At 59.1% G+C, this 14,982-nt stretch overlaps 1 protein-coding gene across 6 annotated transcripts; it reads left to right on the top strand.

Annotated features, from left to right (window-relative positions):
- The first annotated feature begins 593 nt into the window (after positions 1-593).
- Positions 594-14,425, top strand: AIFM3 (AIF family member 3). Of its 6 annotated transcripts, none has more exons than XM_082697641.1 (21): positions 594-693; positions 3,206-3,383; positions 7,526-7,739; positions 7,974-8,083; positions 8,267-8,376; positions 8,472-8,516; positions 8,744-8,840; positions 8,917-9,029; positions 9,291-9,377; positions 9,782-9,873; positions 9,985-10,115; positions 10,210-10,325; positions 10,428-10,499; positions 10,585-10,648; positions 11,239-11,315; positions 11,416-11,533; positions 12,060-12,158; positions 12,441-12,516; positions 13,050-13,149; positions 13,809-13,829; positions 14,057-14,425. In XM_082697641.1, the coding sequence occupies exons 2-21, from the start codon at positions 3,353-3,355 to the stop codon at positions 14,306-14,308; spliced, it is 2,025 nt and encodes a 674-aa protein (XP_082553767.1). In that variant the 5' UTR covers positions 594-693; positions 3,206-3,352; the 3' UTR covers positions 14,309-14,425. The 6 variants fall into 6 exon arrangements, with proteins under 6 accessions (XP_082553767.1, XP_082553771.1, XP_082553769.1 ...); XM_082697645.1 differs by having other exon boundaries at positions 13,050-13,154; positions 14,057-14,214; XM_082697642.1 differs by lacking the exon at positions 594-693 and adding an exon at positions 1,093-1,117.
- Positions 14,426-14,982: the final 557 nt, after the last annotated feature.

Below are 14,982 nucleotides of genomic sequence, written 5' to 3'. Positions count from 1 at the left end.
CTCTGAGTCAAGGAAGGCTGGTCAGGGAGGGCTTCCTGGAGGAGGGGTCACAACACCAGGGTGCGTCATGATTTAGAGGGACCCAGGAAGTCCTCCTGATATAATGACAGGTGGGAAAAAGAAAATATCATAAAATATAATTTAAGATACATCTTGTGAAGTCTGGGGAGAGGGGAGGGAACTAGGAGACAGAGGAGACTGAGCCCCCCAAAGCAGTCAAGCTATCTATGGGACAGTCGCGAGTGATTGGGATTTTTCTTCTTGGGGAGGTTACTCCGGGTGATTCAATTCCCACCCCAAAAGTCACTCCGCCGCCCAGGAGTCGAAGACTTAGGAAAGAAAAAACAGAAACAAGAATCAGACCCGGTGCGCAGCCCAACTTGGACACCCCTCTAGGGTCCAGAGAATCCCCGGGAACCCAGACCCCGCTGGGGCCGTCCACGGCCAGAAGGACCACCCAATACCTCCCCACACCCCACGAACCGCATGTGGATTCCGAGGCCACCGGCCCGGTCCCTGACCCGGGACCGACCCCCTTCTACCAGCAGGAACCCGGCGGGGCGGTGCTGGGCGCCGCGGGCTCCCCGGCCGCAGTGTCGCCGCAGCGCCGGCCCCGCCCCCGCCCGCTCCACCCCACCCCCCCGCGGCCGCGGCCCCGAGCGGTTCCACAGCGGAGGCCCACGCCGAGCCCAGGTGAGCTCCCGCCCCAGGGACCCCAGCCCCCAGGACCCCGGACCCCGACCCCGCCACGCAGGCTCTGCTGCCGAGTCCCAGCCCCGCTGCCTCCGCCCCCGGGGCCAGCGGGCGCGCTCGCAGGTCTCGGACCCTGGGCCGGCGCGGTGGGGGCTGGGGCAGACAGCGGGAGAGGGAGAGAGAGAAGCTGGGGCCGAAGCGCCTCTATTCCTTCTCCCCTCCCCGGCCCGGGGCCCTTCCCCACTACCCCCGGCGTCCCACTGTGTGCCTGTCCCCCTCCCGCCCCCCCCCCCCGCCCGGTGTGGTGAGGACATCTGGACGGCGGGAAGGCGGCTAGAAAGGTCTTCCCAGATAGAGGGGACTGCACGTGCAAAAGCAGGGAGAGTTCGCGGGAGGCTTGCGCCCGGGCCCTGCCGCGGAGCAGGTGAGGGCCGGCACCCCTCTAACTTGATTGCTATCCTGAAAAAGGCTGAAAGCCACTGAGGGTTACAAGTGAACAGCACCCCACCCCCACCCCCACTCCCTTTTCTGCCCAGCCTGCACTGGCCTAGGGGGACCGTGTCCTGGTGAGTGAGGACACATGCTCCTGGTGGGAAAGTTAGAACTTTTCAGCACTGGGTTAATTTGTGGGAAAGGGGCAGCGCTCCACAAAATCTTGGAGATGCCTCCTGCTGCTCCACAAGCAAGAACCTTTGCCTTTGAGGTAGCAGAGCTCCCAGCCTGCCTGCACACAGTAGGCCTGGAGAAGGTTCGATCCCCAGCAAATCTCTTTCCAGGCCCAAGGCTCTGGAGGGTCTAGGACCCCCAGGCACCCCAGGGAGGGAGAAACCGCCCAGACAGGGACTGAACAGCAAGTGGAGGGCCCACCTTCTCAGACATCTGTAGCCCAGCAGGTGAAACCTGAGGCCAGGCAGGAAGGAGGTGGGCCGGGCTCAGGAACTGGGGAGGGCCCCTTGTGCCCAGGGAGGGGCCAGGCAGGGCAGGTGGTAGCTCAGTCTTACTGATCTGCCTTGGTGATGAGTGGGGGACCAAGTACCAGTATGCCCCATGTGGCCAGTGACCTTTGGCTGCCACTATCTCCCGAACTGTAAGTGCGTGCCTCTAGGGCTGGTAAGATCCGCGCCTCTAGGGCTGGTAAGATCCGCGCCTCTAGGGCTGGTAAGATCAGATGCCAGGCCGTAGATGGCCCTTCCCAACTTTTCCTCCTTGGCCCCCTTGCTCTCAGGCACCCACTCAAAGCCTTTGCTAGGATCTGGGCAAGACCAAGTAGGCCTCAGCCCCACCTCAAGTTAGACTTCAGGAAGAACTTCCAGGGAAACAGGGGGGAAGTTCTTGTGGAATGGACTGGGGGGAGATCATTTATAAACAGGGCTGCTACACCTTTGTCCCAGGGCTTCCAAAGTCCGGTCTATAAGCCGAATCTTCCAGGAGGCTGACCCTGTGGCCTTGAGGACTCTGATCTGGTGTCCTCTCGCCCAATCCTGTGGCTTGCAGAGAGATATGGGGGCTTCCTGGGTCCCTGCCCATCTTGAAACTAACCAAGGCAGGGGGGAGGTGGGAGGTCACCTGGATACCCCTTTCTGCTGCTTGACCTTGGCAAGCCCTTGGCCTCTCAGTTTCTCCAACTGCTGTTGGATGTCATCTCAGCACCATAGGCCTGGAGAGCATTTGCAAAGTGGGGGGCCTGTGTACAGGGTGGGAGCTCATGGCTGCTGGGCATGGGCTGTGTGCCTGGGCTCCCTTTCCCCCAACCTCATCAGACCTGGGCTAGCCGCCTACTTCTGTTCACCATGGAGCTGGGTTTCCCTGGGGACCAGTGGACTGGCCCAGCCCAACCCCCACCCACCCACACCCTCCAGTGTCTCCTGGCCTCACTCACCCTGGGAGGAGGGGTAGAGGCTGGAGGCTGGGCCACCTCTTGGACCCCTGCCCCCTTTGCCCTGCCTTCCAGGGCTGGAAAGCCTCCATCCACTGCTGGGTCGGGAGGAAGAACCAGGGGTTGCCTGGAGGAGGTGGGTATCCAGGACCTGCCAGCCAGAGTGGGGGCCAGGGCCCAGGAGAACTAAATGTCATCCCCGTTGTAGGAAGGAGAAACTACAGAATCAGGAGGGCTTTGATCTGCCTGAGAGGACCTGGGTTTGGACCCCAGGCATGGTGGGGGCTCCCAGGCTGCTGGCTTTCCAGTGGGCTACAGAAATCAGGTTTTATCAGACAAGGCAGCTGTGGGGCTGGACCAAAAAGGCTGAGATCAGTGCAGAGGGCCCCCTAGGCAGTAAGCACAGCCCACAGGCAAAAATGGGAGGGGAGAGTGAGAGTAGGGAGGCTGGAGGGCCTCAAAGGGGAGGTGACTTCCAGGGTCCCTATAGGCAGTGGATCCCAGCTCAAATGTGCGCATCTTCCCGAAGCGCCCCCCCACCCCCGCTGCCTCCATCTATCTCTATCTCTCTGCGTCTCTCTCCACAACCCCCATCAAAGCCCTGGTCCCTACAGATGCCCCTTGTCTCCCCTGCAGGTCCTGGAGGCAGCTCCGGCCCGGATGGCAGCTCCAGCATCTCTAAGGGCCATGGGGAGTCCAGCCCCACCTCCGGGGGCACCCTAGGCCTCCCACAGCCCACCATCTGTGTACCTGCCCACCCCCATCAGCTGTGGGCCATTCGCCATGGGTGGGTGCTTCTCCAAACCCAAGCCAGGTACCTCCTCTCTTCTTGCCTCATCCTCCCCGATCCCTCTTCCCCCCTCCCCCCTGCCTCTCCCCTCCCCTCTCCCTCCCTCCTTCCCTCCTCCAGCCACCTTCCTCCTCCCCCTCCCCCCTCTGCCTCCGAAGTAGGTCAGGCTGGGCGGCCGGCTGCTCAGAATGTTAATTCCCTGTAGGCAGGAGGGGGTGGGGGGCCTGGAGCCTTCTCTTGCCCCCCCTCCAATGGGTCCCCTTCTTTATCTGGGGCTTTGGGTGCTTCTGGGGGAAATAGCAGCTGAACCTCTCTCAGAAAGTAGAATTTAGGGTTCCTCCTGCTCCAGGATAGGGCAGGGGGGCCTTCCCCTTAGGGCTGCGGTAGAGGGACTCCAAGGACACCCTTAGCTGCTGTGTGACCCAGGGCATGCACGTTACCTCTCTGAGCCTCAATTCCCTCTCTACAAAATAAGCCTGACCCATCAAAGTTGCCATGAGGGTGGGGTGGACAGATCACAGCCCTCTTCTGATGCCCTGTGTGACCTTGAACTGAGTCGCCCCATTTGTGCAGGAAATCCTACCCTGCTTGGCCAGAGGGGCTCCGGCCTGAGGTGGGGGCTTCCCCGGTGCTAAGGGAGGCCTGGATGTGCTCTCCACGGAGACTTCTGCCTGTTGGGCTCTCTCCAGCCCCTATTTTCCCTCTCTCTCTTCACAACACTCAGGAAGGCAAAAGAATGGAGGCCTGTCACAGGTGAAGACATGGAGGCCCAGAGAGGCCTCTCTCTCTCTCTCTCTCTCTCTCTCTCATGCCCAGTCAGTGCCCCGCCCACCTGCCACCCAGGCCACCCTGCCCCGGCCAGCTCCCCTTATACCTGATACCCATCGGCTCCATTACCTTGGAACACATGAGACTTTTCTCCTTTTCCTGGGTCTGAGGGAGAACTTGGGGGCAAGAGGAGACCTTTAATGCCCTGCCAGGCAGAAGGGACGTCCCCCCCCCCCCCCCGCTGTACCTGTCCCAGGGACCACCTGTCCCTCCCCCCATGACCATCCTGTGGGTACCCAGTTCTGGGCACAATCCTGACACCCTTCCTGGCTCCATGTATGACTTGGGTGAATAATGGCCATATTCTTGACCTCAGCCTTCCCCCCCATCAGAAGTGGGCAGGAAAATGCTAGCTGGTCTGGCAGGAGGCCAAGAGCAGAGGATGCCACCTGCAGCTTCCTTTAAAGGACTTCAGCAGGCTGGCCTGCCTGAGACCCCTGGCCCCCAGCTCCCAGGTCAGGAGCTGACAGATCTCACTGTCCCAGAGGCAATGGTGAGAACATGTTCTTGAGCCCAAATCCAGCCCTGCCGCTTTCTGGCTGTGTAGCCTTGGGCAGGTGATTTCACCTCTCTGAGCCTCTGCGTTCTCATGTATAAGTGGGGCTAAGAGGGGGCAATTTTGCCCCCTCCCCTGTCCTGCCCCATGCACACTGTCTTGCTTAGCACAGGGCCTGGCACACAGGAAGGGGTATGTGTAGAACATTATTACTCCTCTTTTTGGAGGTAGGCTCCCTGCTTATAGGACTCCCCTGTGGGGCTATGGCTATTAGGTTGGAGCTTAGACCCCTAGGCACCTATACTGGGCAGGTCAAGGGTGAGGTTCAGAGAATGTCAGCATGTGTGAATGGGAGCATTTGGGCCATAAAAGTTCAGCTGGGGTCAAGAGGGTCTACAGGGAGACCAGAGCAAACCAAAGGTCTTTGTGCAAACTCTACCTACCATCTTGCTTGACTCTGGGTTGGACCACATCAGCACACATTTCCTGAGCTCGCTCTATACTCCCCATGTTCCATTGGCTCTGGGTCCATGATAAGAAGTGTTCTGGGCCAGACCCTTGCCAAGCTCAGAACTAGGAAGAAGCACAGCTCTCTTAGCATCTAGTCGCTTGCCTCTTCTGGGGCCACAAGTGCCACTTAAAGGCTTTCCCTTTGTGCCGTGGCTGCCAGGAGGCTCAGAGCTAACAATACAATGCTATTCCCCAACTTCATCTGTTGAGTTTCTAGTCTGAGTTACATATATTAAATCCTTCAGCATTCCCTACCACCAAGGAGGTAGGCACTGTTCTCTCTGTTTTATAATGAAGGCATCTGAGGTCCACAGGGGTAAGGCAAGGGTGCATGGTCACATGGGCTCCCGGGAATCATGAGGCTAGGGTTGATCTGGCTCTGTGGGTGGGCAGAGACCCCCCTCTTCATCCACCATTCCACTACTGCCTCTGACTTAATGGATTCCCGTTAGACTGCATTGGCAAGCCCCTTGGAGCCTTCTGGAAGGACGTGGAGGATACAAACAATCTGGCTTGGCTGTTATCTGGGCCCCTGCCAGGCTGTTCTGTGAGATTCCTCTCTACAGTTCACATAGCTGGTGTCAGCTGAGTTGGGAGTATTTTCCTTTTTAATTCTTTTCAAAACATTCTAACACCATTACATAAAGTATGGAAAGTGGAGGCAAAGAACCCACCCCACCCTCAATCTCCCTCTCCCCTACCACCTGACCCAACAGCTTCAGCATGGTGGTGGGCTCTAGGGCCCTTCCTGCGCAGTTGGAATCAAGGAGCAGACCTTCACCCCTGTCCCCTGCTCTGCCTGGGCCAGGCTAAGAGCTGGGACTCAAGGATAAGGGGTGTGGGCCTGCCTTCCCCGGCTCTGGGCCAGGCCAGGGTGGGAGATTAGCACAGCGTGAGATGAGGAATGGGCAGCCGGAGGACACAGCAACTGAACTGTCCAGGTGGATGGGTAGGGGTGAGCCAGGGCCGGGAAGGATGACAACCCAGGCCAAGGGAATTGCATAGGCAGAAGGCCCAGAGGCGTGACTCCGTGTTCTCTGTTTCTGGAGTGCCAGGTCTGGGGTGGAGGGGACGAGAGGTAAAATGGGGAGAGGCCTGGAGCCTCTGGTGCCTTGGGAGTTGGTAGAAGCCCCTCCTGCTTCCTCATGGTCCCATGCTGGTCCCTTCAGCATGGTCCCATGCTGGGCCAGGGGCTTAGCTTCCATCACTCGGCCCAGGAGGCCGGATTATCGCTGCTAAAAATTCTGTTTATTGTTCCCTTCTAATTAGAAAAACACCCCAGGCACATTGTAGGGAATTTAGAAAATGCAGAGAAATATAAAGACGAAAACCAGCTAACTGCCTGCTAGAACGGGTCCCATAGGCACTCTGGGGAAGGGTCTTCTGCGTGGAAGCTTCGAGAGGTGGGTCCTGTGCACCCTCTGCACCTACCCTTTTTTTTTTTTTTAAAGATTTTATTTATTCATTTGACAGATATCACAAGTAGGCAGAAAGGCAGGCAGAGAGAGAGGAAGGGAAGCAGGCTCCCTGCCGCGCAGAGAGCCCGATGCGGGGCTTGATCCCAGGACCCTGGGATTATGACCTGAGCCGAAGGCAGAGGCTTTAACCCACTGAGCCACCCAGGCGCCCCTGCACCTACCCTTTTTGGGTGGGGTTCACACCCAAGACCCCAGACCCCTGCACATGAAAACATGGAAAACCCAGGGCTTGGCAAATGATGGGTTCCTACATTGGTGAGCATAACTATTTTAAGAGGTTGAAAATAAATTGTGTACATTTTTTTTTAATTAAAAAAAAAAAAACAAACTCTCAAACCTATGGGAAAGTTGCAAACAGACCAACAGACCTTCTGTTTGCCTTCACCCAGATTCACTGGCCAGGAAATGAGCCGCACCCAGATTTGGACATCCTGCTCTCATTGGGTCTGACTGTACACGTGACCTGACCCTTTAGGGATGTCCTCCGCCATCCGGGACCACGCGTTTGGAGTCTGAGCAGGGCTCAGGGCACCAGGGTTCTTTCCTCCCACATAGATTCTTGGACAAAAGGCAATGTCAGGGTCAAAGGAGCCCCCTTGTGCCCCCCCAACCTCATTTGTTACTGAAAAAGAAAACATGCAGAGATGAACTCAAGACAACCCAGCTTACCCTCCTTCTGTCTCTGTTCTCCTTCTCACCTGTTTTAAGGCTCTCTGAAGCTGGTGCAGGGAGCTTTCTGGAAAGGTGGAGGCATGGGAGGAAACTCACTCAAAGGAGCCAGCCCTGGAGCTGGTGGGGTGGGGAAGGGAGTGGGCCGGGCTGGGGGCTCATTATGCTGCCCTGCCCACCCACAGTGGAGCTCAAGATCGAGGTGGTGCTGCCGGAGAAGGAGCGAGGCAAGGAGGAGCTGTCAGCCAGCGGGAAGGGCAGCCCCCGGGCCTACCAGGGCAATGGCACAGCCCGCCACTTCCACGCTGAGGAGCGCCTGACCGCCCCTCACCCCTATCCCGGCCCTCAGGACTGTGTGGAGGCCGCTGTCTGCCATGTCAAGGACCTCGAGAATGGCCAGTGGGTGCTGGGCCTGGGGGGCGGGGGCTCCCAGGGGCCCAAGATGGGAAGGCAAGATGCAGGGGTGGGCTGGGAGGCCTGGAAGGGGCCTTCACAGGCGTCCGCACCAGCTCCCACCATCATGGCCTCTCCTGGTCTGGGCCTGCTCCCCAGAAAGTTGGACTCTGGGAAGAGGTGCCCACCCTAAGTGGGGCCTGGTGTGTAGCCTGCGGTCTGAGCGCAGCCCCTCCCCAGGATGCGGGAAGTGGAGCTGGGCTGGGGGAAGGTGCTGCTGGTGAAGGACAACGGGGAGTTCCACGCTCTGGGCCACAAGTGTCCACATTATGGCGCACCCCTGGTGAAAGGTGAGCTGTCCACACAGGTGGTGGAGCGGGACCTCCCTGAAGGGTGCTCAGGTCCTCCTTGGACCCTCAGGGTCTCATCTATCAGTGGGGTCGCCTGGGCTGTGGGGAAGAGCCAGCAGCTGCTGGGACACAGGGGAGAGGGACTGTTGCTGGTGGCCCCAACCTGGCACCTCCCTCCCCCAGGCGTGCTGTCCCGCGGCCGGGTGCGCTGCCCTTGGCATGGTGCCTGCTTCAACATCAGCACTGGTGACCTGGAGGACTTCCCTGGCCTAGACAGTCTGCACAAATTCCAGGTGGGGCTAGTTGGGCGGTGGGGTGGGAGCCTGGGAGTGCAGGGCAGGGGTTGGAGCACCCGAAAACCTGGTCCTGAGCAACACAGCCCTTGCAGGTGAAGATTGAGAAGGAGAAGGTGTACGTCCGGGCCAGCAAGCAGGTGAGGGTGTGGCTTGGGGCTCAGGCAAAAGGGAGAAGTGAGGATAGCATCTTGACCCAGGCATCAGCATGTGAAAAGGCCCTGTGGCTGGGGAACAGAGTAAAAGGCTACCTGGTGGGGATGAGGCTGGACTGCAGCCACAGGACCTGGCCTGCTGGGATGATGGCACAAGGAGGATGTCCACAACTCCAGCTCCCAGCTGCCTTCTGCTCTCCGGCTATCCCTAGGCCTTGCAGCTCCAGCGAAGAACTAAGGTGATGGCCAAGTGTATCTCTACGAGTGCTGGCCACAGCAGCAGCACCAACGTGCTCATTGTAGGCGCAGGTTGGTGGTGGGGTTATGAGGGGTGGGGGGTAGGGGGGGAAGGGGGGGTCCCTGACACACAGCACCCTCCCCTCAGGTGCAGCTGGCTTAGTGTGTGCAGAGACCCTGCGGCAAGAGGGGTTCTCGGACAGGATCGTCTTGTGCACCCTGGACCGGCACCTCCCCTATGACCGACCTAAGCTCAGCAAGGTGGGAGGAGGCCCAGGAAGGGCCCAGCCCCCAATCCCCTGGGCACAGTCAGGCCCTCTCAGTGCCCATTGGGCGTCTGGCATTTCTCTGCTCACAACAGTCCTATCTGTGGTACCTCCAAAAAGATGCGGGTTTATTGAATTCTATCCACAGCCCCTTTGTGAATGGGGCCCAGTGCCACCCTCCCCAGGCCTTGGGTCCTCTGTTGTAAAATGGAACAATGGCCACGTGGCTTTATCTCAAGATAGCTATCTCCTGCAGTCCCTGGACGCCCAGCCGGAGCAGCTGGCCCTGAGGCCCAAGGAGTTTTTCCGAGCCTATGGTATCGAGGTGCTCACTGAGGCCCAGGTATGGGGCCAAGGCTAGGGAAGGCTTAGTGGGAACCACCAATGACGTGAGGCCATGAGGGCCCCTGGAAGCTTGTGGGGGGAGTGTGTCCTGCCCTCTTGGCCCTGCTGTCCAGGCACCCTGGCACACTCCAGGCCTGGAAAACAGCCCTGAATCTCCTTCCCGGCAGGCTTAGGGGCACATGCAGAGATCTGCTTAGGGTTGGGATGGGAGAGTGTAAGAATGGCTCTGAGAGGAAGGTGGTGTCTGAAATGTAAAGGGGAAAATCCAGGAGGAAGGACAACCCAGGTGTCAGGAATGGCCCTGGTGGAACCTTCCAGTTGAGAGGGTCTGGCAGGGGCTGGGAGGGGCAGCCTGGTTCAAGTCCACGCCCAGGCCCACCTTCTGCCCGACGTGGGTTGCAGGTGGTCACAGTGGATGTGAGAAACAAGAAGGTTGTGTTCAAGGATGGCTTCAAGCTGGAGTACAGCAAGCTGCTGCTTGCGCCAGGGAGCAGGTGGGAAGGTGTCTCCCCTTGTCCCCCACCCCGGATGCTTGGCAGGGCACCAGCCGGGATGGGAGGGCTTGGGGTGCCGGGAGCCCCTCACTGATGCTGGCCACGACTCAGCCCTAAGACACTGAGCTGCAAAGGCAAAGAGGTAGAGAACGTGTTCACCATCCGGACGCCTGAAGATGCCAATCGTGTGGTGAGGCTGGCCCGGGGCCGCAACGCGGTGGTCGTGGGAGCTGGCTTCCTGGGTGAGCAGCCAGGGCTGGTGGGGGCGATGGTCTGTGACGGCTGGTCCCAGGGAGGCACAGGGTACCAGCCTGCCATCCACCACCCTGGCCCCAGGGATGGAAGTGGCTGCCTATCTGACCGAAAAAGCCCACTCGGTGTCTGTGGTGGAGCTGGAGGAGACACCCTTCAGGAGATTTTTGGGGGAACGTGTTGGTCGCGCCCTCATGAAGGTGAGCGCACCCCGGCCCCCAGCACCCAACCCCTTGGAACCCCAGGCACATGGCCAGCCCCGCCATGTTTTCATTCATGGCCTTGCCCACCTGCCCTGACAGATGTTTGAGAACAACCGGGTCAAGTTCTACATGCAGACGGAGGTGTCAGAGCTGCGGGCCCAGGAGGGAAAGGTGGGCCCTTCTTCCTGCTCCCCTGTTCCGTACTCACCCTTTCCCAGGAGCTAGGCCGCCCTGCTCACCCGCCTCCTCCCCACAGCTGAAGGAGGTCGTGCTGAAGAGCAGCAAGGTTGTGCGGGCTGACGTCTGTGTTGTGGGCATCGGTGAGTGGGTGGGCGGGCAGGCGCCAGCAAGCACCTGCACGTGCTCCAGAGTGACCCTGGGCCTGTCCCTTCCCCTCCCTGAGCCTCGGTCTCCATATCCACAAAAGGGCCACTTCGCAGGGCTGTGGTGGGGGGTGTGGACATCGCTCATAGCCAGGGTTTGGTGTGGAGGACGTGCCCAGTGACCACTGCCCACAGATACCTCCATGGCCTGCCCCACATGGTCTGCAGGACCCAAACAACCCTCTACCTGGGCCCTGCTGCCCTCCAGGTGCCAGCCTGGGGAGGGACAGAGCTGGGAGATGGCAGGGTAGGAGCTGGGGAGGTACACCATGCCAACCATGGGGGGATGGGATGGGGGAGCTTCCTGGAGTCTCTCAGAGGAAGTGAGAGCCAGGGCAGTCTCTGGTGGTGGTGGTGGGGGGTCCATCCAGAGGGGACAGAATGCATGAAAGCCACTAGGTGGGCTGCTCCTTGGACTATTGGTCTGGGGCTGGATTTTGGTGAGGGAGAGTATGGGTCATGGCGGACAAATGAGGCGGGAGAAGGGAGGGACTGGGGAATGAACACTGGTGGCCCTGTCCTGTCAGGCGCCGTGCCCGCCACAGGCTTCCTGAGGCAGAGCAGCGTCAATCTGGATTCCCGAGGCTTCATTCCTGTCAACAAGGTGGGGCCGGGCGGGGTGGGCAGGGTGCTCAGTGGGGGTGGTGGCAGGATCAGGCCAAGGTCCCTGTCCCACACATAGACCCCCGGCCCACTCCCCACAGATGATGCAGACCAACGTCCCAGGTGTGTTTGCCGCTGGCGATGCTGTCACTTTCCCCCTGGCCTGGAGGAACAACCGGAAAGTGAATATCCCACACTGGCAGATGGCTCACGCCCAGGGTATGACCCGCCCCATGGCAGGATGAGGGGTGGGAGGCTGTCCCAGGGGCTCAGCCTCCCCCAGGCCCATCCCCCAGTTGTTGGCCTTGGGTCCTGGTCTCTGGGTTACCCTTTCAAGGCTCGGGGTGACCTGTCTGAGCAGCCAGTTGACACAGCAAGCCCTGTGGCCATCCATAGATATCCTCTTCATACCAGGTGTGTCTGTTTCATTGTGTGTGCATCAGAAATGGTGGGCAGTCCCCCAACCCCAGGAAGCAGACCTTCCAGGTCTGGAGCACTTGGTTCAAATTCTCTAGAGAAGCGATCTGAGTGACTGGCTTTGAGCCAGGTGTCCCCTCTGCACCGATCAGCTGCAACCGGGGGTGGGCAGTGGGCTGAGCAATGATGCATTACTTGACCTCTGGGGAGGTGAGGAGGAAGAGAAGGGGAGTAGCCCCACATGTCAGAGGTCCTCGGAAATCCCGGGCATGCAATGTAGGGGTGGTGAGGGCTAGGGTCGGGGCTCTCACGACCCTGGGTCCTACAGGGCGGGTGGCCGCGCAGAACATGCTGGCGCAGGAGGCGGAGATCAGCACCGTACCCTACCTGTGGACAGCCATGTTTGGCAAGAGTCTGCGCTACGCTGGTAACGGAGGGGCGCCGGGCAGGGGCGGGGCCAAGGGCATTTAGGGGTGTGGCTAAGGTGTGTGCGGGGGCGGAGCCTGGGGGTTAGGACGGGGCTGTGAGCATCCTAGGGGCGTGAGCACACTAATTCCGCCGTAAGAAGAGCGAAAACTGGATGGGGGCGGCACTGAGGACCACCTACAAGGACAAAGAAGCTGGGCACGGTGGGGGGCTCCAGGGAGGACTTAGGAAGGTACTGGGCGCTGACCTGGGGGAATCCCATCCCCTCCTGTTCGGCCCACAGGGTACGGAGAAGGCTTCGACGACGTCATCATCCAGGGGGATCTGGAAGAGCTTAAGTTCGTGGCTTTTTACACCAAGTGAGAGCAACGGGGTGGAAGGCGGCCTGAAGCAGCGGTCGGGAAGGTCGGGAAGGGGGAGCCCATCCCAGAGGAGCTCTGCTCCAGTGGAGGGACCTACCTGAAAGGTGGACAGAGGAGGCAGCTAGGCAGGAGACCCTCCAAGGCCAAGTGAGGAGCCCGGGTAGTATTAAGTCCAGCAGCCACGTCTTGAGGCAGGACATTTTATTTTCAGAACAGCTCTTTGAGTAGGGGTTGTGGACTCCCACTTTTACACTGAGGAGAGTCACACGAGTAGAGAGTGGTGATCCCAGGACAAGTGCTCAGCCCTGAACTCCACTGAGGAGGAAGGCTAGAGCCTCCATGGGCCTTTGACAGGATCTCCAAGCCCACGTCAAGCCAAGCAAAGCAAGGAGGGCTGGGTGCTCAGGACGGTCCTGTTACCCTGCATAAGATCCCTCCCTGGGCCCCAGCTGAAGAGGAGTACCTGAAGGTCTCCAAGAAGGAAGGTTATTTCTGGGCAGTCCTCAGGCTCCGTTACTCTGTCCCTGCAGAGGCGATGAGGTGATTGCTGTGGCCAGCATGAATTACGATCCCATCGTGTCCAAGGTAGCTGAGGTGCTAGCCTCCGGCCGCGCCATCCGAAAGCGGGAGGTGGAGTGAGTGTGGGCTTCAGAGGTTTGTGGGGGGAGGGAGAGGTTCCCCAAGGGACTGGCCCTTGGTAGCCATCCACTTCTGAAGCCCTACAGACCCCTTCCCTTGTTCTTGGTCCACATCGGTCTACGGGGCATCAGGTCTATGGGGTGGTGTGGGACAAGGGTGGTAGTTTACGAATGGGCTGGTTATTTGTGTTCTTGGGGTGATAGAGGGAGGGAAAGAGGCCATGTCCCAGGGCAGAGCCAGTGCTATGGGGAGTGAATCAAAGCCCTTGGTCAAATCCACTCTTTGGGCAGTCATCGGGCCTGGGACACCCAACTGGATTTGGTTATATTGAGACTGGCAGAAGCTAGGGGTGGGGGGGGACAGGCAGCTAGTGATGTTGGGTGGTTGTTTGGTGTCTGGGAGACACTGGATGTCAGCCATTACCCTCACCCCAGGAGGGTGGCAATGGGAGTCACCCTGTAGGCTCAAAGCGCCTACAGAGAGGCCCCCCTCCCCCTGTCCAGGGACTGGGGAAAGCCTGGAGGCCACGGAACAGGAGTAGGCCTCGGGATGGAAACAATAGAGAACCAAGAGGGAACATGATGAATGACATACTCTCTCCCTCTCCCTGGCCTTCTCTCTCTCTCTCTCTCTCCCTTGCCTTCGAAAAGGCTGTTTGTGCTGCACAGCAAGTACGTGGTCCTCTGTCCCTCCTGTTGACCATTCTGAGCCTTTCCCACCTCAGCCCAGAGCCTGTACCCCATGGACTTCCCCTCTCTGCCTAAGTACCCATTTCTCCTGGGCACTGGGGCCTGGCACAAAGCAGGTCCCCTGCTGTCCTCAGGGATCACCTGTTCATGGTGCCAAGTGGGTAACCTGCTGTCTTCTACCCTGACTCCTCCTCCCCTCATTCCTGCAGGACCGGCGACATGTCCTGGCTCACAGGGAAAGGATCCTGAGCTCGCATGCAGCAGACTTGGGCAGGCACGCTTGGGCACCAGGGACAGAGGCCAAGCCCTGGGGGCAGGTGCCAACCTCCAATTTCCCAGGATCTCCCAGGGCAGAACCTGAGCCTTCCCAGTGCTTGCCTTCGATTGCCTGGCTCACCTCCAGTGAGGCTTCCTGCTTCCTCCAGGAGATGCTTACCCCCCAAAGCCTCAGCTGCCACTGAGGGCTGGCAATGGAGGCAGGACAGGCCTATCCTCTTCTCCCTCTCTTGAGACTGGTCCCCTGAAGGACCCTGCAAAATATTAGATATTCTCTTAAAATTAAAACGCACACATTTGCAGATCTGTGTGACTTCCATTGTAACTGGGCAGATTTTCATGAGGGAGAAAGCACAACCACACGATGCTCAGTAAGACATGAGTTTGGCCTATGAGCACTCAGGGGAGGTAGCGATTGATTCTGCCCCTGGGGTAGAAAGCTTGGAGGGAAAGCTTCTCCAACCAGAGTCTTGAATCTGGATTTTGAAAGAAGAGCGCTCCTGGTAGAAGGGATAGCACATGCCAAGGGTTTGAGACGGGAAGTGCTTCTTCAGAAGTCAGAGACAGCTGGTGCTTGGCGGTGTGGGGGCATGTGCCTACGGAGGGCTGTAGGGGTCGGGTCCTGAGACAGATCCCATGCTTTTCAAGATAGTCAGAACTCCCCGAATCCCCATTTTCCAGGTAAAGAAAATGAGGCTCTGCTATTAAATAAGAACGAGAATCTAGAGCCTCTCTACCACTCTGCCTCTCAGTCAAGAGGAATGCTGAGGGGGAGAAGTGGGGGCGCAGGCAGTAAGGGGATAGTCGGGCTCCCTCCCAGGCCGCTGAAAGCCCGGAACCCTGCACCCACGATCCCAAG

This window comes from Mustela nivalis, assembly GCF_964662115.1.
Source record: "Mustela nivalis genome assembly, chromosome: 14".
Classification (NCBI taxonomy): Eukaryota; Metazoa; Chordata; class Mammalia; order Carnivora; family Mustelidae; genus Mustela; species Mustela nivalis.
The sequence above is the reverse complement of the archived record's forward strand: the minus strand, read 5'-3'. Positions and strand labels throughout refer to the sequence as shown.